At 36.2% G+C, this 26494-nt stretch overlaps 1 protein-coding gene across 2 annotated transcripts; it reads right to left on the reverse strand.

The window, feature by feature from the left end:
- Positions 2103–25175, reverse strand: LOC109728249 (protein ABC transporter 1, mitochondrial). Of its 2 annotated transcripts, none has more exons than XM_020258616.1 (8): positions 24482–25175; positions 23765–23990; positions 10141–10293; positions 9255–9413; positions 8933–9092; positions 5041–5115; positions 3427–3539; positions 2103–2831 (listed from the first exon to the last, which is right to left on the reverse strand). In XM_020258616.1, the coding sequence occupies exons 1-8, from the start codon at positions 25054–25056 to the stop codon at positions 2439–2441; spliced, it is 1854 nt and encodes a 617-aa protein (XP_020114205.1). In that variant the 5' UTR covers positions 25057–25175; the 3' UTR covers positions 2103–2438. The 2 variants fall into 2 exon arrangements, with proteins under 2 accessions (XP_020114205.1, XP_020114204.1); XM_020258615.1 differs by having other exon boundaries at positions 3427–3543; positions 5041–5150; positions 24482–25169.

Here is a 26494-nt window from a genome sequence, read left to right on the forward strand (position 1 = left end):
GTTCTCTCTCCACTTCTGTTATTTATTTTCTTTTTTTCTTTTCCCCCAAATCAAATTGTTAATCTTTATTATTTTATTTAATTAAGTCCGGCAATTATAAATATTATTAATTATAATAAAATTTTTTTTTTTTCTTTTTGATCCCTAAAATTCTTTTCCCCCAAATCAAATTGTTAATCTTTATTATTTTATTTAATTAAGTCCGGCAATTATAAATATTATTAATTATAATAAAATTTAGCCACATAAATACGAAATCTTATAACTGTATGATATTTTTGTTAGAGTTATGTAAAACCTTAGTTTAAATAAATACTAGAGATTAGTGATTGCACACGAAAAAGAATTTTAGGGATCAAAAAGAAAAAAAAAAAATTTTAGTTTACTAAGAGGCTCTTTCATTTAATTTTTATTTCTGTTATAGATTTTAGAGTTTATACTAGTTAAACTAGTTTAGAGTTTAGGGTTTATACTAGCTAAACTAGTTTAGGGATTATAGGGTTTAGGGTTTAGGGTTTATACTACTTAAACTAGGTTAAACTAGGTTAAACTAGGTTTAAATCTAGAAAATTGCTAAGATAGAATATTACTTGCAATGTGGGTTGCTGTGGCACGGGGGAAGGCTCGGTGGCTCGACAGCGACCGGCGGCGACGTCGGCTTGGGCGGCGGCGACGGCGGCGACTGGCGGGGTGCGGAGGGAGAGAGAGACAGAGAGTTCAGAGAGAAAGAGAGCGAAGAGTGAGGGAGAGGTGTCGGGGCTTCGGGTTTAGGCGGCGGCGACGGCGGCTTGGGCGGCGGCGACTGGCGGGGTGCGGAGGGAGAGAGAGACAGAGAGTTAAGAGAGAAAGAGAGCGAAGAGTGAGGGAGAGGTGTCGGGGGTTCGGGTATACCAAGGTAAGACGGTGAATTGTTCACCGTCTTCATAAAGAACATTGGAGACGGTGAACGATTCACCGTTTCTCCAGTGAACGATACACCGTCTTACCTTGGCCCTGGATAAAGACGGTGAATAGTTCACCGTCTTTAGTGCAGGACAAATAAGACGGTAAACAGTTCACCGTCTTATCTGTGTTTTATCACCTTGGCCAAAGTTCGGGCCGAAGTTGAGGGCACAGCAGTTCCAAAGGTGTTGTATTCGCTCTAAAGACGGGGATGGATTCGCTCTAAAGACGGTGAATAGTTCACCGTCTCATGAAGACGGTGAACCATCTACCGTCTTCATGAGAAATTCAGATAAACGGTGAACGATTCACCGTCTTTACGAGAAAAATCCGACCTGGCGCCGCCGTGGCGAAAGAAGGGTTAGTTTTCCAAATAAAATTTTCAGAGGGTTATTTTGCCAATTACAAAATTTCAGAGGGTTATTTTCGAAAAAAATCCTCCGAGACCTTTTCGACAATCCAATTCAGTTGTATGGTGATAAAATTGAACCGTACTAAGGATAACTTAGACCTATTTTTATCCGTGGTTTTGAAATTTATAATGTACTGATTAGAGGGCGTTTAGTTCAAAATTTATAATATTCTAGAAATATTATATATTCTATATTTGGAATTACACATTTGCTACTAACTCGTCAAGTCACCTGAGTTGAAAAAGTTATTTAAGAGCTAGTGTATGTATTCTTATTTATAATAGAAAAAACTTCAAATACCACCCCTATGGTTTCACACGTTCTCACTTTAATACCCTATGGTTTAAAATGTATCAATTTAGTACAATGTGGTTTCATTTTTCTCTTTTTACATTCCACAAATTTTTTTAGTTAAATCAGAAATAAAGTTAAAATTAAAAAAATACTAAAGTAAATATTCCATAAACATAGATAGAGTATCTTAAGTTTTTTTTGTATATAATTTAACGAAATATTAACAGAGGAGCCAACGAAAAGAGAAAAATAAAACTACATTGTACTAACTTTGATACACTTTAAATCACATGTTACTAAAGTGGGAGAAAAATTGCGAAACCACAGGAACGGTATTTGAAGTTTACCCTTTATAATAATAGACTCCTAATGATTCTCAACGAGCATAAAAATAAACAATACCTCCTAACTCAGTGATAATCTAATATTTCCACAGTATGTTGAGACAGCTGAGAATTCAAAACTCTGCAGTCCTCTATATGTTGAAATTCTGCCATCTCATAATCAACAATAAAAAACACAGCAGATCTGGAATCAGAAGGAAAATAACTGTAGAGATGCTTTTCCAACCAGCTGCCTGAAACAAACAATAGCAGCTTGCTGTTTTTCTTATATGACCTCTTCGTTTTTCATCGCCGCAAAAAGAATAACACTTCCTATATAAGGTTTAAAAAAACAAAAAAGTGCCTAATTTTGCAAAAAGCCCTCTCAAGAATGACCTATTTTGGGCCGCACATTATTAAACAAACTATTGTACAACAAATGCAGATAAATATTGCGGATTCCTAATCATGACGCTGCAGTGGACAAAACCTCCGTCTGATCGCCGCTGAATTTGTACTCCCTATGAACATGTAGCAAAAGCTCTCTACAGGGCACGACGGCCCTGAGCTTGATGCAAGCCAAAAACGCACCAGAGAGCTTTCGGTGGAGGCTGTAGGCCTCGTCGGGTGGCGGGGTCAGCCTATGCTTCAGCATCGTCGCCCCAAGATTGGAGATGCTTGGCGTGATGTTGTTCGCACAGAAGTCGTAGCCACCCGGTTTGGAGAAGGGCAGGCCAACAATAATGGCCGCTTGGACGTGAGCGTCCAACATTACTTCCGATTCCTGCCCTGTTATAAAGCCGAGCCTGCGGGACATCTCGATTATACCATCTCTGTCACTGTTTGCACATGCAACTACCTGATCCATGGGAAATATATCTACTCTTTTAGTGCGCTAAAAAAGGATAAAAGTTTTACGATCATTTAGCAGAAAATAACAGGTATTGATTTACACCAAATTATGTAACCATAATGAGACTATCATGGTATCTGTCAAAAAGAATAAATGAGAAGAGTTCATAGAGAATGAACAAATATAGGTTCATCTTAGTCCATTCTTTGGAGCATGGGTATCATATATATTGCCCAGAACCAAGAAAATAAGAAAACAAAATCATCTTAAAAGTTGCATTCTACAAAATCAAGAACCGCCATGCTGTGGCAACTAGGTCGTCAGCAATCTAAACTAAACGAAACTTAAGCTTTTCTAAAGCAACAAACAAGGATGCGAATATGGCGTAGATCAAGGGACTACATGGTAACAACAGTAAGATGAATTTGACATGTTTTCGAGTCAACAAACGATATAAGATCTAAAGAAAACACAACTAGAAATAGCATGTGTATGCTTCTTGGCCATCTACGGTGCTTTTTGAGGGAAAAATATAACAAGTCCAGCAAGAAATATGTTCTATGGGAAGAGAAAACAAAAGAATGATCAACCAACTAAATACCATTCGCAAATAGTCGTCAACAAAACTCCTTGGGAAATCACAAGCTGCACCAAAGTCAATCAGATTGATAATCTTTGAAGCCTCGTCATAAAGGAAGTTGCTCCAATTGGGATCTGTCTGCACACAAGCCAAAGACCCTATCAGAAGGAATGACATCTGTAAAATATAGAGTACTATTCTTTGATAAGAAAAATCTGTGGAAAAAAAAAGAAAAACTAGTACGGCTGGTTTGGTCTAAATAAGTAAGGTGTGGAAGTAGCTGAAAATTAAGGACATGACACAGCATATTCTCCTGACTGTTTGATTACAGATTTGATGATACATTTGCCACAGCACTGCAATCTAAATTGAAGATCAGTACCTTAATGATAGTTCATAACATCAAATGTACCAATTGATCAAACATCATATGAGTATTTATCCCCCTACATTCCTGTGAATTGCACAACTACTCTGCTGAGCTACACAATAGAATAAATTCTAATGCCCATAGCAATGCCCCTACATTGTGTTTGGTTTGAGAATAAGAAAAAAACCTTCAAGAACCAAAATCCAGCGAATTTGATGCCAATGAATCAGAAGACAAATATTCCATATCGTGTGCACAGTTTAAATGATATTTTTTTTGTTGTCCTGCTGGAAATATGTGTTTGTTTTGAAAACCAAATTCTAGGTAACTCAGTCGAGAATTGGATTAGTACTCTGAAAAGAGCAACAATGAACATTTTCAGGCACAACTGATTAGCCACCACAATGACCAGTGTAGCTGACCAACATTGTGAATACAGGGGTTGGCCACCACAAGTTTTACTAAGATTTCTGCTCTAAAAGTATCAAAATTCCCATTTTGTAGAGAAAAATGAACATTTTAATGATCTGTTTGAGTTCAGCAAGGGCGCTTCTAATAGTACCAAGCACTTGGTGCTTCCAACTTTTCCATCATTAGATTTACCATTCTGACCATTTATACCTCTTAGATCATGCTATTCCACCAACCATCACTAAGCCCAAGTAGTCCCCTACTATCGTAGCCCCACAATCCCTTAATCTAAGGGCCAAAAATCCACAAGCACCAATGACTTCATGCTATTAGAAGCATTCCAGCTCAGTTCTAATGATCTATTTGGATTTCACAACTAGAAGCCCCAGTGAAATGTTTAATACTATAGTGCTTTACAGGCACATCTTTGAGAAGGCTCTGAGGCATGGATATGACACCTTTGAAGCTGTACGATTTTGTTTAGTTACTTCAGAGTTACTGTTATGTAGATCAATACCAAGTCTCAAATCAGTTCGAATGGTCTAACGGAAATTTCTGATCGTTAATCTTTTCCAAAGGATTTAAAGTTCACAGTGAAACACTTCTAAAACAGTAAAAAAGGAAAAATGAAAACACTATATTGGGTTACCCATGAAATGTTTGAAGATGTATTTTTAAGTGAAAGAACATGATCCAAGGCCCAAGCACAAAAAACAAAGTTTCAGCATTAGTTGGATTTATAATCAATGCCATCAGTTCTGGTATGAAAAGAAAAGGTTCCACAGAAACCATGTATATGTTTAAAAGACTTTTAGTTTGACAGTCAGGTGATAGAATGAAAGCTCAGAACGTGCCTGCATGAATCGGAACACAAAAAGCTCCTTCAAAGTCAACTCCAGCAATTTTCTCCCGACAAAATTGCGTGTTTCCTGATCAAGTAGTGCCACCTTATCAATAGGAATTCCTGTTCATAATAGAAAGCAGAATAATATGATACAATAGAAACTGCTTGCCAAGACTTTTTACTTATCCATGATGCAAAACATCAGAATATAAAACTGATTGTAAAAACATGGAGCCAACCTAACATTTTCAGATCTTCAAGCTCCTTGAGAGAAATAAGTTCAAGATCATACTTCTCCACATAAATCAACTAACAATATAGACTATCAACTCCCTGCTTTCAGGAAAAAACTTAGCTTCTCAAATATTTATTTCTGTTTGTTCTTACGTATTTGTAAAACTACTTAGACGAAATATAGCACATGACCAAATTGCTTAATGTCTCATGGTTCAGAAAAAGACATAAGTACCTGAATTAAAGACTGAACTCAAATCACTATTCTTCAAACAATATAGTAACTTAATTTAATATTCTTTAAACAAAATAGTGAGTAACTTAATTTAATATTCTTTAAACAAAATAGTGAGTAACTTAATTTAATATTCTTTAAACAAAATAGTGAGTAACTTAATTTAATCCGATAAACTACCCATGAATTATGAAGACAATATGGCGAACTAGAAACCCCTAAGTGTGCATTCGGCTCGCATTATGTAGCATTATAGATTAATTCGACATAATCAGGTATCTGAGATTTTTGAATCAGATTACTACTGATACTGCATTATCGCGTTTGGTTCAATGCACTAATGTAATACTGGATTCAGTGTATATAGCATTATTATGTTTGGTTTATTTTATAAAATTTAGTAATTATGACAGTAAAGTGTAGTCTTTTCCAAAATTGCCCTTGAGGTCATATTTAATATTATTTTTTACTAAACTATAACTAAATATAATTTGCAGTTGAATTAATTCTATTGATAAGCAATAAAAATAAAAAGAACACATGTGGAAAAAAAATTATAAAGCCAAAATATAATTTCAACCCATAAAAGAATAAATAAAAAAGTCCATATTACATAATCATACGATCATATAAGAACAAATAAATTTTAATTTAGAAACTCATTCATAAACAATATCATTAACCAAACTTCACATAAGGGCTCATTAACAGCATAATATCAAATATATATTTTTCTTTTCTAATATCAATCAGTACTATTACCAAGTTTCAAAGTTAAGAAAGCACCATGTAGAATAAATATCTCATAGAATTGGAGCTTCCACACATCATAATACCATCCAAAAGTGGAAGTTTAAACACCTACATTATAAAGTCTAAAAGTTCTAGCACTAAAAAAAAACAAGCTAAAAAAGTCTAAACCTAACTAGTCCATAGTCAAATAATGCAATTTCTTCAAGCACGCCCATGTAAGATACAAAAAATATATTGCTTTCTATAACGATCGGACATCGAGTAAAATGTACGTAGTTTTGTAGAATCATCTGTTAGGATTTCAGTGGCATCCATAATTTGCCCGTCCTCAAGTCCCTTGACCTTTAGGTTCCGTTTGGTTCGGGGATAAGCAAGAACTAGCTATTCCAAGGATAGGTACAAGTGTAGGTATAAGAAGGGATAAGAGTAAATTTGTGTTTAGATGAAAATAGGTACAAGTGTAGGTATAAGGAGGGATAAGGAAAAAAGTGTTTGGATGGTATTTGGGGATAAGAGGATAGTGGGTTGATGAAAATTGTAAATGCCCAAATTACTCCTATATGAGAAAAGTAGCTAGAAAATCCCGATTTGTAAGTTATTATTTTTCAGAAAAATTTGGCGTAAAATGAAGCGATTATTTAATTAGCAATAAAATAATTAAAAATGAAAATGTACTATAACATTTTTAAAAAATGCAGACGATATTTTCGTTATGTAGCAGTTAGAGGTAGGTGCAAATGACGAGATTTTGAAATTGTAACATGGCACAGCAACAATATTTCCCGTTGTAGAGAACATAATGATATTTAGACACATGACATAAATAAATTACACACGAAGATTACATGAAGTTTTACTACAACAGGGCTTCGCAAACCACACTGAGTGAAACTAGGGCTTCCGTCGGCCGGAGGTGAAGGGCGGGAGCGGACTCAACGGAGAAGGAGAGAGGGAGTTGCAGATGGGAGAGAAATGGTGCTCGGTGAGGAGGAGAGAGGTAGCAAGAGGTGGTGCTCGGTGAGAAAGAGAGAGAGAGGGAGCAAATGAAGACGAAGCCGAGAAGAGCCAGGGGTAGCTGGGGGAAATATGATTCACGGGTGAACAGTGCCTCCACCTGGGGTTACCACAGTAGTTCCCACACCCAAATGGGTTATCCTTGATAACCCATTTGGGGGTGGGAACAATCCCACCCCCATTTCTTTTGTTTGGGGATTAGCTGGGGGATAAGGCCTAATGCCCAACCTAATCCCCTATCCAAACATAGCCTTAGTATCTCTTCGAAGAACTTCTTGTTCTTATAGTTTGCCATGAATTGAAAGCAATTAGCAAGCAGACCTAAGTGCTCATTGGCATCGTTAAATGAAGTTTCAAGTGAACGCAAGGTTGCACGGAATTGTTCATTGATCGAATCCTCTTCTGATGTGCCACAATTCGAAGTGTTTGCTCGACCACTACTTTATTCCATAAAAAACATCTCGGCATCAGGGTCTTGGGTAGATGCATGTGTCATTAACTCGTCCTCTTTGATGTTCCTTACAGTATTAGCATCAGCAGCAGATTCTGCAGTTGTTCAAAGAGACACTAAAGATCGAGGGACTTGAGGACGGGCAAATAATGGATGCCACTGAAATCCCAACGGGTGATTCTACAAAACTATGGACATTTTATTCGATGCCTGATCTTTACATAAAGCAATATATTTCTCATATCTTACTGGGCGTGATTGAAGAAATTGTGTTATTTGACTATGGACTAGATGGGTTTAGACTTTTTTGTCTTTTTTTAGTGCAAGAAATTTTAGACTTTATAATGTAGGTGTTTAAACTTCCACTTTTGGACGGTATTATGTGTGGAAGTTTCGATTCTATGAGATATTTATTCTATATAGTGCTTTATTTACTTTGAAATTTAGCAATAGTACTGTTTGATATTAGACAAGAAAAATATATATTTGATATTATGTTCTTAATGCACCTTTATGTGATGTTTGGTTAATGATTTTGTTTATAAATGAGTTTCTAAATTAAAATTTATTTGTTCTTGTATGATTGTATGATTATGTAATATGGTCTTTTTTTATTTATTCTTTTATGGATTGAAATTAATTTTTGGCTTTATAATTTTCTTTTTCATGGGTGTTCTTTTTTTTTTATTGCTTATTAATAGAATTAATTCAAGTACAAATTATATTTAGTTATAGTTTAGTCAAAAATAACATTAAATATGACCAAAACGGCAATTTTGGAAAGACTCACTTTACTGTATGGATTACTAAATTTTATAAAATAAACCAAACATAGTAATGCTATATACACTATAATCCAACATCACATCACTGTATTAAACTAAATGCGGTAATGCGGTATCAGTAGTAATATAATTCAGAAATCTCAGATACCTGGTTACGTCGAAATAATTTGTAATGCTACATAACGCGAACCTAACGCACCCTAAGAAATACAAAATAAAAAAGAGGCATATGTAGAGATTTAACCATGTAATTAAGCAAGCCCATAGAAGAAATCAAGCATGAAACAAAGGAAAATGTATCATGCACATTGATAGATGGAATTTGCTCCTATATCTGAATATTATGCATCCATAAGGTAACCCTCATTGCTCTATTTAAGTTAAAGAAAACAAACTGTAATGACAGGAGATTATAGTGTAAGATAACTACCTGAAACAAGCTCTGTTGTTAACACTTTTCTGCTAGACATTTCATCAATGACCAAAGGAACATAAAAGCCTTCACTATCAGATAGCAGCTCTCTGAACCGTTTTTGATTTCTAGCTTCCAGCAAATAATCACATTCCCTGGACAGCTCCTCTTTTGCCACCTGCAAATGATTCACATGAATATGACAACTCATTAAAGCATGCGCGCACTTTATCCGTTCACATTCTATTAAGGAACTGTACAGAAAGACCAGTGAAAGAAATATGTGAAATTATTCATAGAAAATCAACAAAACAGCTCTACTGAGTGGAGGAGTAATAACCTTAATAGCTCTATCCAGGAAAAGACCTTTTGGAATCAGATTCGTGTAGTTCAGCAGTAGCTTCACATTCTCAATATCACTTTCTATGCTGTCGGCAACACCAGGGTACTGAATTTTCATTGCAACTTCCAAACCATCCTTCATGACAGCATGGTGGACCTGATCAGAATAGGACAACCTTTAATATTCGATGTAAATATAGATTAAACCAAGGTCAGAGTCCCTATGTACAAAATCCATTAGTACAAAAAGTATGACTTGATATAAGATGATGCTTAGTGCTCGCTCTATACAGGACAGTGGCATAGGTTTGAGCCACGGAATAAGTTTCTTTAATATCGGTGGTAAAGCTAAATAGATCTATTTTCTTCCCAAACCATGCATTGGAAGGCTCTTCTTGTATTGGGCCGACCTCTTTTATCGACTCTGAAAAGAGAAAAAGAAAAAAAAAACTCAAGGGAAACTGATTTACTGAAGATTTAACTTGACCAACTCTATAATGATTTGTCTTTTCTTTTTGGCTCAGAAAAACTGTGCAATGTCAGCAAAGGACAAGGTAATGGAACACTGGACAAGATGCAACAAACAATTAAAATAATGATTCATGAAGAGCAGTTAAACAGCACATAAAATATAGCAGCATACTATAATCAATATTTGTGCTAAAGCTAATTGCTTAGCTATTATAATTAATAATTACAATAGAAAAGGGTAATCGCGAGTTAGAAAATGCTAAAATAATGATTACATGGTCTTCATTTTCCAGAGAGCAAAGAAGTTCCATATCCAGTTATTTATTGAGGTTTCCTCAAAGTTCGATGATATTAAAGCCTAAGAAAATGAAATGCTGGTCGTGAATTTTGATAACTTGCGACTTATTTTTGACCTGTCCAATGCTTGCTGCCGCTAGAGGCTCATAATCGAAGCTTCTCAACTTAGATGTCCAGCCAGGGCCTAGTTCAGCATCTAGCACAGCATTAAGCTGGCTCCTTGGCATTACATCAGCACCTTGACGAACTATATCTAGAGCTGCTAATACCTGCACGAGAGGAAAAATAGAAAAGATGTTATAAGTGTTACAAGTTATAGAACTTACACATTCGGATACAGCTGAATGCAAGAAATGTTCTAGGAAATTATATAGCCCTATGTAACAGAATCATCTTTAGTAACAAAATAACTGCTTATAACACCAAGGGAAAAATTGATAGACCTCCCAAAACAACAGAGCAAGTGCAAACTGCACCGGAATTTTAAAAGCTAAAAGAACTACATAAGCAACCTTTCTATTTCAATCAACCGTCCAGTCCTGTAGAATCCAGTCCTGATTTCTATTAATTGTCATTACAAACATGAAGCACATGAAAGTAAAATGACTTGCAACACTCTCTCTAAGAGCATATAGCATTCAAATGAAGAAGTAATATTTTGTTGCAGATAAGATATCATCCAAAACTAAACTGTAATGAAAAAGGCCAAAAAACCTAGTTTCCCTGCACCCTAACTCAAGCCCAATAATACCAGATATGTACAACATAAACTAATTCCAAACCATTCTTTTATGCTATTAGCAAAGAGAAATAACTTTCAAGTAAAGAAAAGGATAGGTTAGTTTTAGACAATATTGCTCCAACAAAAGCTATAGTGGACCTGCACTAATGATCACACCAATTCTTCATCAAGGTGGATAATTGAAATTGATAGGATGTTTGCAATGATCCAACCCACTAGCACTAATAACCGATTAGGTCCAAACCACTAGCCCAAAATACTTAAGCTCAGTTATGGTCACTAGAGAGTTTGGTCTTATATTCCCAACTATAATTCATTTTCCATCCTATGTGAAACTATTTAAGTGCCAAATCCTCCCCCAATTTAGGCCCTGACTTCCTCATCAGGCCCAAGCCTAATAACATATAGTCCAAAATCATCAGGTGATGTGAGATTCTAGAAAAGCCTCCAGTGGATTCAAGAAGTGGCTCCCCACAAACTAGTGATGTAGTACTTTATCTCGCATATAACTTATAGTGCGTCTGGTTCCATGTAAAAATAGGCAGAAAATAGTTTTTCAACTGAAAAACAATTTTCCAGTCGTTTGGTTCAGCATAAAATTTTTTTCAAGGAAAACTACTTTTACATATTTTACAAAAAATATGCTCTTTCGTTTTCCGCCTGGCAGAGGCGGAAAACGAAAAGTGGAGAAAGCGACACGCGGAAACGAATATATCTTTTCCCTTTCCCACGCTAAAGTCACCACCTTGTAAAATACTTCTCTCTCACTACTCGCCTCCCTCAAACCCTCAAACACACCTACAACTTCCTCTTCTTCAATTTAGGAACAAGGTACTTTTTTGTTTCTTCTCCTCCTTTCACCAACTCCAATAGCTTCAAAGGTCTATCCCTTTCTCTCTTTGCCCATAAATACTTCTTCTATTTGATCTATAGGTAGCATTTACGACTTTAAATTTACATTAATTCTATTTTGACCCAAGAGTGAGAATGATCAAAGATATTTAACCCAAGTCTCTAAGATATTGATTTTGCTTAGGTCAAGGTTTCTAAAACAAAGACTTTAGCTGCCATTCTCTTCCTTCTAGAAGATTTTTGTGCAATTAGTAGAGATAAAGAGAAATCCCATTTACAGAATATAATAAACTTTAGAACTATTGATGAGTTTGTGCAATCAAAGTCTGCCCCTTACTCAGTATTTCATTTTCTGCCATACATTTTTATTTCATTTCTTGTATGAATTCCACATAGATGATTTGAATATATACTATGCATTTCATATATTCCTTTTTTTCCCAACTAGCAGTATCTTCATGTCATTCCTATATAACACTTCGATTAGAATGTATAGTTGCAATATGTGTCTTAACTTGCTATCAATGACTATTAAAAAATGACATTTCGTAATTCCTATTTCTTTTGAGTTAAAATATATAGAACTTAGTTGAATTATAGACCATTTTAATTTGATGGTCCAACTTTTTAAAAATTTAATTTTACTACCTAACCTTTCAATTTGTTTGATTATGTCATTTGATGGCTCTTTCAGTATAAAATTTAATATAAATTTATAGTTGTGGAATTGTAAAAAGTATGCTAATTAAGCCCGTACAAATATATGACGCATTTAAATTTTGAACTTGAAAATTATTACTTGGTTCAAATCAAATAAATTACAAGGCTAGGTAGAAAAACCAAATATTTTTAAGATTTTGATAGCTAGATCAAATGGATGATAGTAGAGATAAGTTTTGTACATTTTTATCTTAATTTTTTAAAATATTTATAATATGCTTTGGCTCTTATTATGCTGAGTTTTTTTTTTTTCTAATTCTATTTCTTTTAACTTTTGCAACTATCAATAGTGCAACTTATACTCTATATTGTTTGCGATTCTATCTATACGACTCTGAGGTTTAAAATTTTCATCTATTTATCTTTTGAAACTGCTTAAAATTTGCCTACATCTCGGTAGCCTACTTGTCTTTTAGACTGCCTCGAACTTATCTCAACTTTGGTAAACTTTATTTGCATGATCAGCTATATATAACTTCAAAATTTGTCTAGTACCAATAAAATATAATTCTTGTTGTAGATGGATTTGCACATGGAGGATGCCCCCCTCAATCTTAAGATTTAAAAAAATTTGCCTTTTTGTTTATTTGTGCAGCAATAGCGAAAGTTGTAAAAAAAAAAATCAAGCATTCCTAAGTCATTGTCCACATATAATGATTTGGATGGACAAACTTATCTAAATAGAAAACGCCATAGTGATAGAATTTCTATTGCTATGATTAGAATGGATAGAAAATCCTTTTATCACTTGAGCAAAATGATCGAAGAAAGACACCGACTATGTGATTCTATCCATGTATCAGTTGAGGAGCAATTAATGATGTTCTTACACACAATTGGGCATAATAAAAAAATAGAGTAATTGAGCATAATTTTAGTCATTTTGGTGAGACCGTTAGCAGATATTTTAAAAAGACATTGAATGCTATTGCATCTCGCAAAAATAAGCTTATGTCTCCACCTGTCGGGATAATACCATACAAAATAAAAAAATGGCTTCAGATTTTGGCCATTTTCAAGCTATTGTATTATAATTGAGAGTTGAGTAATAATTTTTTTATTTAAATTGATAATAGTAAATCGAGATGCACGATCTTATGTTGCAGGATTGTATAGGGGCAATAGATGGTACACATGTGCTTGGTAGAGTACCTAGTAGCATTGTTGGTCGTTTTTGTGGACGGTACCAAGGACCTAGTCAAAATATTATGGCCGCAGTTAGATTTGATTTAATATTTTCCTATATATTGGCTGGTTGGGACGGATCAGCTAGAATTGTACTATTCTACGCAATGCGTTGGAGAGACCAAATGGACTTACAGTTCCGGAAGGTAGGTTAATAATAATTGAATTAATTCTAATCCTAATAGTCCATTTACTAAGTAGTGGTTGTCGTGAAACATAGGGAAATACTTTCTTGTTGATGCAGGATATTTCACGAAAAAAGGTTTCATTTCTCCTTACCTTAGNGAAGGTAGGTTAATAATAATTGAATTAATTCTAATCCTAATAGTCCATTTACTAAGTAGTGGTTGTCGTGAAACATAGGGAAATACTTTCTTGTTGATGCAGGATATTTCACGAAAAAAGGTTTCATTTCTCCTTACCTTAGCACTCGATATCACTTGAAAGATTTTAGTGAAGATAATCCTCCAACAAACTCAAAGGAGCTATTCAACCTACGACACTCCTCACTAAGAACAACCATACAGCATGCGTTTAGAATCGTGAAGCAACGATTTAAAATTTTTAACATGTTACCCTCATTTTCCATATCCAACACTAGTTGCTATAGTTCTTGTGTGTGGTATCTTGCATAATTTCATAATAGGTGTATCACCTAGGGATTGAATTGTGAGAGTTGTAGAAAGGACACAGCAAACTAACTCAAATCCATATGCTAGATCGACAAGAGAACAAAGAGAAGAAAATTGGGAGTGGGCGGCCTTAAGGGATCAACTTGCCAATCAAATGTGGAAAAGAGATTATGGTTCTATTTGATATGTATTGTTGAACTTTTCAACTTTTGTATAGATAGCTCTAATATGGACCTTGGGTAAAGTTATATATTGTTTTTTTTTTTTTTTTGAAAAAAGGTAGCTTAGAGTTATATATTGCTATATTTTTGGATATGAAAGTTGCTATACACTTTAATCTATATAACTCTTGAATCGTGGGTACTAAACGGTACGGCAGAGCCCTCCGCGATCTGCGTGAGCAGGGGGCCGGGCGGGCGAGCGGGCACCGGCGCCGCGAGCTGCAGCGCGGCGTTCGCGTGGGGCCGGGCGAGCGGGCGCCCACCGCGGGCGGCATCCGGTCCCGCGGTCAAGCATGGTGGGCGGGCGGCTGCACCAACAGGAGCGGCCGTTCCAGCAGAGCCCGCCGCGGATCGCGAAGTTTTGATCGGGGGACTGAAGAGGGTACCAGGCGATTGACCTCGGCATATTGCGATGCGGACCGGGGGCGGCGCCGGTGCGCGAGCGCGGCATCGAGCGGAGGCGGCTGGGCGAGGGCGCTGGCATGTTGCGAGAGCGCAGCTACGGCACGTCTAAATGCTTCCAAGGAGCGGGCGAGCGCGAGCTGGCGCGGGCACGGGCGCGAGCCGGCGCCCACGCGCGGCTTTTTTTTTTTTTTTAAGGGTTCTCCGCGTTCCGCTCACGTTCGCCCCATCCCTTCTCTCAGTCGCCGTACACCCCCCATTCCTCTTCTTCTTGGTGGCCGTACATCCCCCATTCCTCTCGTATTTAAGATGATGGTTTGGATAGAAATATGGAATATAGTTTGTACTTACATTTTTTGGTTTTGATTCTTGCTGTGTATTTTATCTTCGGTTGGATCCTTTCCGCCAAGGTTTTAAATACCCGTCGGCACAGGCCGTATCCACCGTGCCGTACCGTGCCAACAAGACACCTGCACGATATAGACCCCGTGCCGATGGCACAACTCAAAAACCTCTATTCTTTAAATTAGTAAGTAATTTCCTCAATAAAGTTCAAAAGATATGATAAAAAGACATAATAAATAGTTAGAATATTTTGTTGCTAAAAAAAATAAATATTTCATACTATTATGTGTCAGCACACAAGAATTTTTTTGACCGGCACGCATCGGCACACACCGTGCCGTATCGTGCCGACAAGTTTCCGGCACGACCCCGTGCCACAGCACTTAAATCCTTGCTTTCCGCATATCGTTAGTACGTGATGTGCAATGAAATTTGCTATGTAATGTATCTTGTTTTGAAATTTGATGTGATGAATTTTTTTAGAAATCAGTATGTGCTTTGATTTTCATGTTCGATTAAAATTTAGTATGTATTTTATTTTAAGATTCAGCGTATTTTGTTATATGATTTATATTGTAATTTGATTTATATTTTAATTAGTTAACTAGTCTAATCATGTAGCCACAACAAGATACTATGGAGCAACATAGTAATACACAATCAATGTCAATTCAGCAAAATTCTGAAGCTAATGTAAAGCAAGCAAACTAAAAACTTCTGGACAAATGAGATGTCCGACTTTCTTATAAAATTTTTGGTGTATCAAGCTAGTATTGGTATGAAAGCGGACAAATCATTCAGAAGGCCAACCTTTGTAGCTGCGGCAAGAGCAGTGTCATCCAAATTCCAAGTTTCTTGTAATTGGACTAAAGTTGAAAATCGGCTGTGCACCTTCAAGACAAAGTGGTCTAGAACATAGTTAAGTTGGATTCGGCAAAAATTCGGTACGGGTATAATGCGGATAAAATTCGTATCCTAATTTTAAAATTCGTTGAAAAATACGGCTAAAAAACGGATTCATGAATTATTCGGATACGTGATTTATACGGATATTATACGTTCACCAATTAAAAATCCAGGATCAAAAATTCGGCTAATAATTTGAGGCAGGGGCTAGGGCAAAAGATTTGAGGCGAAGGTTTTTTTTTATTTGAGGCGAAGGTTTTTTTTGGGGGGGGGGTGGACGAGGTGTCTGGGTGACTGGGTCCCTGGGGGTCTCGGTCGATCCATCCCAGAGAGATGGGAGAGTTGGTGAGTGTTTTTTTGCCCAAGCACGCTTTTTTTTTTTTTTCCGAGCACGCGTGTGTGCCGCGTGCGTGTCGCGTGTGCGGCAGCACGAGAAGCCCCTTTTTTCCCGAATAATTCGGGAATCGCGAATAATAGCTTCAATCTCAAAAAAATGCGAATTATTCAAAATTTTTGGAAAAAATACATATTCGGACCATTTTATTCGGTTTTCAAAAATTCGCGAATATTCGCGAATTAACTAACTGAGGTCTAGAATCACTCAATTAAAAAGTTTGAGTGGTGCTTCATGGGATCCAGTTAGCAAGACTATTAGTTCGGGTGAAGGATCTTAGCAAGACTTTATTCAGGTATAAGTTTTTTTTTTCAGTTTCACCTTAAATTTCATATATCATTCATATTTTATACTAAGAAGTTATTTATTTTTATAATCTTGTAGGCCCATCCCAAAGATGTATGCTACCTAAATTGTCCTATTCAGCACTATGACGAGCTAGCAATCATATGCGGAGATGATTAAGCAGTCGGAGAATTTGCATTGGATGATCCAAATAATATCAATCTTGATGAAGAAGAGAACAATGATGATGGTGATGACTTTGGCTTGGAAGATTTATATTCGAAAGAAAGCGAGCACATTTCACCAACAACCCCTTCTCAAGGACGTAAACGACAAAATCCTAATCAACCGATGACCATGTCTGGCACAACTACAACCTCAAAAGCCAAGAAACAAAAAAATTCAGATTACGAATTTCTTATTAGTGGAAAAGATTGGAAAATTAGCAGATTCAATGAAGGATGCCAAGATTATGCATGAAAAGGAGATATGGAGCTCTATAAAGTCATGTAATATCCCCGAGCACGTAGGTATTGCTGTATATGAGTACTTCCTGAGAAATGAGATAGCTGGAAAACCTTTTTTAGTTTGTAGCCCGGAAATGCAAGTTGAATGATTGAAACAGTTTGAAGACCAATTTCTAAAGTAATTTTAGTCAGGTTGCCAAGTATGAAAAACTGTTAGTATAGTATTTTGTCTTATGGAACTTGATGGTTTTGGATGTAAGTTGGCGCATAGTATTGATGGTACTACTATGCAGTTTCTACTTACTTTAGGGTTCTGGTTTCACTAGAATTGGCCAAAAATTTTGATGTTAAATAGTTGACGTTTTATTTTGAAGACTCTCACTCTATTTTGTTAATATATTATATGTTGATTACTTTGTTCGTATGTTTGTAATCTCTACCTTTTTTGTAATATTGTATTCCATTGCTTTATATTCATACTTTTCAGATGACTTTTGGTATAAGAATTAGACAGATTACATATATCTCGTCCATTATATGCATGTCTTTATGCTGTTTTTAAATGCTTTACGGACAATTTGAGCAGCTGAACTTCACAAAAAAAAAAAAAAAAAAAAAAAAACCATATAAATGGTTGTGGCAATGTTGGGATCTCATAAACAACAAGTACGTAAAATTATTTTGATACGATTAATTAAACTCATATTACAATTGTTATTATTCATCCAAATGTATCAATTTTTAGTAGGGGGTAATCTCACCTCCAACATGTAGGAGGTATTTCTATCTCACTTTTTCCTATCAACCAAGGTTTAAACTGCCGCGGTACGGGGGTGTGCCGCTGTCTGTCTGGCATGGTACGGCATCGGCACGCTTCCATGCCGACACATGGTACGCTTGCGTGCCAATGGATACGCGACCTCCTACTAGCACGCTTTGGCACGGATTTATTTCAGTTTTTTTGGTTCCAATTAACTCTTATAATTTTATTTTGAAATATTTAATCAAATAATTATGAATATTTGCTATGTATAGTTTACTATACTCATCAATTAACATATTTGTAAGCTTTTTTGTATATAAAGTACAATTATACCTGATGCAGAATGAAATTTTTACAGGTTAGAATTTTTTAAATGCAAATATTTCTTTTTTTCTTCTTTTCTTTTGACCATATTACAGTCTTTCCTTTATAAAATACAAAAACTAATTTTAAAAATTATTTTAAAAAGTGTTTGAAAAAATTATTTTTTTAAATTAATTTTTTTAAAAAATTAGTAGATCTATCAAAAAAATTAAGCAATAAATTATATGACAAATAAATTAAATAAATTTAAGTATCAATTGATTTAATTTAGCTTTCAATTTTATCAGTATTTTCAATCTTCTAGCGCAAAAATAAAATTTTATGCTTGATGTGGCTCAAAATTTGTTTATTGAGTTCGATTTTGTTTCCTTAATTCGTCAAAAATTTCACGGTGCGACAAATTTTGATAAAATAATTTGTGAAGAAAAAATAAATATCTGTGGTGGAAACGGAGGGCTCTAACAAATCTTTTGTCCATATATTGATAAACAAAAAAATTTAAATTATAATTTTTTTGACTTATCTAATAAGTAAATTTTCAATTTGCAATGTCTTTGGGGAGGCGTAGGGTACCCAGAATACTTTGGATACCCTAAATAACAAAACAAAAAAGAAAAAAAGAAGCAAAAAAAAAAATAGTTGCGTCGTGCCGCTGTCTTGTGCGGCACAGCGCTGCGTGCCGCGGCACGAAATGGGGTTCGAGACCCCCCTGTACCGTGCCACCTTGTTGGTGGCACGGTACGTGCTGCGGCACGGGGCAGCACTTTAAACCTTGCTATCAACCAAACAAGAAATTACAAAAAGGAAAACAAATTTTCTTTTTCTTTTCATACAAACCAAACAACAATAACTAGAAAACAACTTTTACTTTCCTTCTAACCAAACATCACAAATCATAAAATTAGTTTTCAGCGGAAGTCTTTTTCGTCAAAAATAAGTTTTCATACTTTTACGTAGAACCAAACACACCCTTAGCTCTCACACTTCCAATAGGTCTCTGATACCAAATGTAACGACTCTCAAGCCCAATCACATATAGCTCAAGATTCCCTAGTATGTGAAACTCATCTCACACTTTCGGGTTTTGGCTAGCAACAAAGCTTTGATACCAAATATAACAACAGCCCTCTAGCATAAAAGCTATCAAACATGATTTCTCGAATCTAGAACCTAACAATCGAGTGCATACCTAGAATCCTCCTTAAGTATGAAAGGCCAAATATAAAATTTCTCTATCAATTTTCATGACATAAAAGATAAATTTTTGAACTAAAAACTAATTACCTTCTATTAATAGAAGTAAACAAATATTCTCCAAACTAAAACAATGTGTCCCAAAATAAAATAAGTTGTCCAAATAGTTAAATAGCAAATTGGTTAAAGTTCTCTAGGTCCTTTCAATGCTGTAAATAGCGGATTGTGGGTACATAGTGTTTGGGAGGTATCAAAGCGGATAGCGGATAATAGGCACAATGACGATCGCTATGAACCCATAGCGGGATTTATAATAAGTTAGTTAAATGCTTTTATTCCTAACTACATTTGTATTTAAAATAACAACAATCACATACTAGTTCAAATATAAAAGCATAACACTCTTAATTTCTCTACATTTATATTCTAAATAGTGTTTCTACTTAGCATAGTGATCCTTTGTAACACCGGTAATGCTTAACGGCCACTGATAAACCAGTGTTGTCACCATATTGCCTTTCTTCGCAAGAATAAAATTATGATTTTCTGATTCGTTTCTCCTAAGAAACATGATTGAACAATTTCTCCAATTTCCACTAAATACTTTATTTCTTCTATTAGGACAATTTCTTATAATTTTGCGGATTATAGGATTAAACTAACCTATCGGATCTTTAAAATTTTGAGATCTAAAAAAAACTTGCTTTTTGTCCTACTATGGCGGCCCATACAAACCATTATAGCCGTAGCTGCCGCTATTTAGAACATAGGTCCTTTAACTAATGTTGCATCCAATCCCACGACTACTACTAATGCTTCCCTCCTAAAACCATTAAATAACTCTTTATGAGCAAATGCCCAACAAGATTTACAACAAACAAAAATAACAAAGGATATTACCATAAATATAACCACATATAACCATAGCATATCCATAAATTTCATATTCACGTTCTCTTTATTATTTTTGCACGTTAGTTTCCATTCCCAAAGCTTCATTGTCAAAGCAAATTAATTCCAATTCTCGAGGCTCCTGTGACCATCCTATAGCAACCTCCTGACCCAAAGTTGCGCATACACTTTGCAAAGGTTCCAACTCCCGATGGAGAAATAATTCTCATTGCGCATACCCTCTACAGAGTTCTTAAAGGCCCAACATAGGCCAGCTTCCACTCCTAGAAGCAACATAATTAATAATTAAATATCATGCATTCATAGTTTTTCACAATTATCCCCAAGTTTATAATCAAGATTCACATTTCCAGATCGATATCACAAATTCAAAGAAAATTTACATATTCGTAATATTCTTAGAAATCATGCCAAACCAATATATTAGCATGTCATGTACGAGAGAAACTAACAAAAGCAAATAACTTGTAATCATTATTCCAATATATCATGCAAAGAAGATCTCTAAGTCCCAAGTAATAAGGGTCTACTTGCCTCCTAGAAGTTGATAAAACTATAAAGTTGCTTGTTTACTGGCCCTCACTTGTCCTAGCACCTAAATTGGAATTAATTTTCCATCATTACAAACTTTAGAATAATTTTCCTTCTTAACAGTTTTGTTCTAGAAATCCGGCAATTAATATGATTCTAATTTGAGAAAACAAACACCATGGTCCTGTTCGAATTTTTGAGACAAAAGCGTAGACATCTTGCCAACTCAAATTCGAACTATAACAAAAAAGTAATAGTCAAACTACAGTTCAGCCCCTAGAATAATACTGCATATTAGCAAATGAGTCCCACCAGCAAGGATTTAAGGCCATGGCACGGGGTCGTGCCGGAAACTTGCCGGCACGGTACGGCACAATGCATGCCCGGCCATGCCGATTAGTGCCGCTCACAAAAAATATATGTGTGCTGACACGTAATGGCATGAAATATTTATTGTTTTTAGTAACAAAATATGTCAATTATTTATTATGTATTTTTATCAAATCTTTTGCACTTTATTGAGAAAATTACTTACTAATTTCAAGAATAAAGGATTTTGAGTTGTGCCATTGGTACAGGAACTTTATCGTACCGATATCTTGCTGGTATGATACAGCACGGTGGATACGGCCCGTGTCGATAGGCAATTTAATCCTTGCCCACCAACCATATAAGACCTTCTAGCCCCTCTACTTGGTCCAGAAAAGGCCCATTAGATCCCTCTCAAATCAGGCCATTTTAGGCCTATACAAAGCCATTCTAGAGTGGGTTTTGGACTCAAAAGTAGGCCTAACCCCAGACTTTTTCCTTCTATCTTTTCCTTTCTCTTTCCCTTTCCCCTTTCCCTTTCCTTTTCTTTTTCTTTCCCTCCTAACCGACCATGGCCAACCATGGTGCTCCAGCTAACCCATACAATCCTTCCTCCCTCGACCTCGCTAGAAAGCGGTGCCTCGCCATCAAACAACAAGAGGAGAGAGGAAGAGGAAGAAAAAAGGGGAAAAAGAATAGGAACAAGAACAAGGACTAACTTCCCTACCCAGATTACCCAAATCTAGAATTTTGTCCCTATCTGCATGCTGCAAATGGAGAAAGAGCTCGACAACACCCAAACATTCGCCGGCATAACCCTATTTATCTATTTATAGCCTCAAAATTAGAGTTTAACCCCATATAATCTTATCTTCTATTATAGTCATATTCCCACCTATTTAATTCCTTAAATTACCTTGAAGATAAATATTAATCAAATTACCATGCTAATCCCAATCTCACAAAATATGGTTTATCTACTAGATTTATCTCCTTTTGCACCAAAATCCGTCATTCCATCCATTTTTACAAAATAGTCCCTATAGAAAAAACATTAGTTTTCCAAATAGATTCCTAGTAGTAATAAGCTCCATTTGGGTTATTTGAGAGTCCAAACACAACGTAACATATATCATTGGATTTGTCTCGATTCCCTAATCATAAAATATAGCAGCTTTCTTGATTGGATTCGATTTTTACAATAAAATGTCGCCCCCAAGAGTCGAATTAATCCTGAGAACTAAATTCACATTTCAGCTTATTTAAACTCAACCTTAAACCGATTTCGTCCCGCACACCGGTACGTGGCCATCAATTTATACTAAATTCTGAAAATGTTTGGGATCAGTTTTCACATATAAAATATTGTCCCGATTCTAAAGTGCATAATCAAATTAAACTCAAGAATAGCAAAACAATAATTATTAAACTATTACGAAATAAATGGGTCGGGCATTACATCTCTCACTCGTCGGAATGAATTTTATCCACAAAATTCGCCTACAGAAGTCCACAAGAAAACCGAGGATAGTCCTTGCATTGCTTGTTGTGCATTAAAATACAACCCAGCCTCCATCGGATAGTTGAAACCCCACCGGTAGCTATTTTCGAAGTCAATACAACTTAAGTTGTGCATAAGAGTTCCCAGGGTTTTAATGTAAGCAATAACCCATCAAAAACAATCTAAGAATTGGTGTCTCCAGCTAAGAGTTCTAAATATGTCAAATAGGTAATCAACAATCATCTTATTTATTTACTTTTGGCACAAATACATTGCCTCTCATTCCTTCGATTCGTGGTGTCATTTGAGGTTCTCAAGCAACTAGCACGCTTTTGCCGTGCCACTCTGACCCTTCTTGGTTTTTGATAATGCTCAACATCTCACAATAAGATTCTATCCCTCTTACTTGAGTCCCTTGTTCATCGCCTGAGATACGTTCGCTTGTGGATTGTATAGGGGATCCACAGAGTGAGGACTCCCATTGAAATTCCAAGGGCGTGAGGCAAGAGAGTCTAATCCTCCTTAGTCGTGCCATTCAAACGGTGTATAAATCCAAAATTCTCAGAATCTGAAAAGTGCCAACATCTTTTCCACATGCTCTCATGCAACGAAGTCCTAAAAGCTGCAACCAACTGGTCCTAAAATGATCTTAAAACTATGCTCTGATACCAAATGTAACGATCCAATCCCACTAGTACTAATAACTCATTGCGCCCAAACCATCCACCCAAAATGCTTATTGTTACTAGAGATATTCCTAATCCCGTCCAATGTGGGATTATTGGGGCGTCGCACTCGTCATGTAACTTATTCTAACTTTTAAAGTTCGAGCGATGACATGGAATTGCAGTAATTTTCAAGGCTCTGCCATACTTTTCCATTTCACAAAAATGTGACCACTAAAAGAAGTAAATATAGGCAAGGAGTCCATACAGTAGCTAAACTAGCAACTTAAACGACTCATGCAATGATTACATAGACAAAGCATAGCACCAAAATCTTGGTCCAAGTAAAAATAAAAAATAAAAAAATAAAAAATAAAAATTAACAAGTACCGGTGCCGGCACGAGAGACTCATCCTGGATGCTCAACATCTGGCCCAACTTCAGGGCTGCTCCTCGCATTCTACACAATGCAAGAGCCAAACGCTCTGCATTTTGGTCCGATAAGAAGGGAGAAACGGTAGATCTTTTGTCATCCGTTTTGGGCATTCCATACATAATCCTCTTTGCAGATTCTTGTATTGTGCCCCACGCAAGACCAGCACCCAGACCGGCGAACCTTCACGCCGATAAGAGCAAAAGGTCATTTATGAAGAAAAAAATCAAACTGAAGTCACTATGCTGTTCTTCGATGAGGTTCCAACAGTCAAAAAATCATGTTCAACAAACACTGGTGGACTAAGAAGATTCTTTTTTCAATACGAAACTGACATTTCAATGTAGGTTTTCAGTTCAGCCGTAACTTTTGGAAATTGTGATCGACAAAGATTGTTTGATTAAATGAATCTTTCTTACATAGAGCTTGACATCTTGCAGAACTAATAATTAGTAAGGGAACAAATCAAAAAATTCACAAAATCGATACAGAGCATATTGCTCTAACTAAGCTACCAACAGGAATTAGTTCTAATCCGAATATATCATGAGTTTTTTGATCTATTCAAAAAGCTAATCATAGAAACAAATCCAAACCCTGGAGTTCTACATTTTCATGTGAAAATAATTAAAAAATAATAATAAGAGAAAAATAAAAATCAAGAGTATACTAACCCAAGAGCTCTGCTGAATGGGGTTGATGGGACTCTCCTCTCCCGCAGCCGCCGCCGCTTCTTCTCCGCCGCAACAACACCTACACGGCTACTTTCTCCTCCATGACCACTAGCACCATCATTGTTTCTTTCCCTTGCGTTGTCCTCAGCAACATGATCTCTTTCCTCATCAACTCCACGCGAATGCCCGAGTTCGCCGCCAAACCCAGCGTCTTTCGCATCCTCCGATCCGGAAACGCTCGCTTCCACCTCCGGAGCAGCCGAAGCCTCAGAGATCGGGGAATCTCCGGCGAGATCCGGCCGGGTCGCCGGCGAGGGCTTCGCGCCGGGGGCGTCGCCGGAGAAGTAGACGACGGAGTCTCTGGGCGCGGGCGCGGGCGCGGGGGCGGCGGAGACCTCGCGGATCGTCCCTTTCGTCAGTCCGGCGAGGTCGGTGGCCGCGAGGACGGCGCTCGTTAGGGTTCCGGCGACGTCGCCGGAGCGGGCGGCCTCGACGGCGCGGGAGCGCTTGGCGGCCTCGAGGGCGACGAGGGCGACGCCACTGGCGAGGCGGCGGAGGTCGTGGAAGGGAACCATGGAGGACGGAGAAGGCGCACGTTAGCGCGCAGCTCTACCGCGCGCACGTCCCAAGCGATCCGGGTTTTCGTGTAGCGCAGAGGGGAAGGGTACGCTACGTTAGGACTCGGGCGTCGCCGCGTCGGGTAAAATGCGCCGATAGTCCCTATGCGATTCTTTATTGCTAATCAGTCCTTGTAGTTTTCTCTTTCTTTTTAGATAAACAGTTTACAGTTCAGTCCCTAAATTATAAAAGTGTTTTTTTTTTTAATTTTCCTTTTCATTTTGTCTGCCGTTGAAAACAATTTACTTAGTCGAGTTTACAAAAATTACAATCAGAACCACTTTCTATTAGAAATCTTACTAAAACTAATAGGCATGTTTCGGTTGATGGAATGGAGCCTTCAAATTAAAATTATAATACAATAATAAGTTATTTTCATTGCAAGTGTTTGAACCGAAAAGTTTAATATTCTGATTTCCATTCCGGAGGCAATAAAAAGAATTAAAATTATTTGGATTCAAATAGAAATCTAAATATAAATATCTTAATTAAATTATAATTTCAATTTGAATTTAAAATTTAAATTTAAGGGCACGATTGGTTCAAAATAGAAATCAAAATAAAAAAAAATAAGAATGGGCTGGAATCGAAAATAGAATGATAAAAGTAATAATTTGTTCGGTTCATAAGAGAAATGGAAATCAAAATTATATCCAAATTAAAATTTAAGAAAATTAAATCTCTATTAAAATTCAAATTTGTTTATTTAAATTTATAATCAAATTTTAAATTTAAATTTGAAATTATAATTTGAACTTACAATTAAGTTCAAGATGAAAGTCGAATTTTAAATTTCAAACTATTATATTAAAATTAAATAATTAAATTTTAAACTTCAAATTTATGTTTCAAATTCAAATTTAAAATTATAATTAAAGCCAATGAATTTATATTTATATTTATATTTATATTCAAATAATCATTAGTGAGAAAAAAAAAATTCTTTTCTCAATCGCTCCGAAATCAAAGTTGACTCCCACCTCTATAGTGGGACTCACTTTTGAGGAATTATTTTCAGATATTCTTGGACTCAGCATTGATTATTAAAGCGATCCACTTCAAATCTGACCAATCCGAATTGTTCACTTGGGACGCTAGAATGAAGCTTAAACCGCTTCAGTCTTTCGTCGACACATGTCACGCCTTCTCTTTTGGATGGAATTCTCGTTTCTTCAGGAATGCTATGCAAGTTGATCAACTAGCCAATTGGAGTCTGTCTAGTAAAAAAAAATACACTGTGTGGTCCTCTTTTGAGGACTTTTTATTTTTATTTTTATACCGTCTCATTTTATTTAAATAAATTTTCACTCTCGGGCGATTTCTCTCAAAAAAAAAAGAAAAAAAATTCAAATACTAACAATGGGAATGATTTAATCTAATTTTTATTCCAAGTCT

This window comes from Ananas comosus, linkage group 23, assembly GCF_001540865.1.
Source record: "Ananas comosus cultivar F153 linkage group 23, ASM154086v1, whole genome shotgun sequence".
NCBI lineage: Eukaryota > Viridiplantae > Streptophyta > Magnoliopsida > Poales > Bromeliaceae > Ananas > Ananas comosus.

Bases quoted from the DNA above. Each gene is read 5' to 3' on its own strand.
- LOC109728249 (XM_020258615.1), bottom strand. From the start codon at position 25,056: ATGGTTCCCTTCCACGACCTCCGCCGCCTCGCCAGTGGCGTCGCCCTC. The intron at 9,414-10,140 runs GTCAAAAATAAG...TATTCTGATCAG, and splicing joins CGGCAGCAAGCATTGGACAG to GTCCACCATGCTGTCATGAA. The intron at 5,151-8,932 runs GTAGTTATCTTA...TATTATGAACAG, and splicing joins AACAACAGAGCTTGTTTCAG to GAATTCCTATTGATAAGGTG.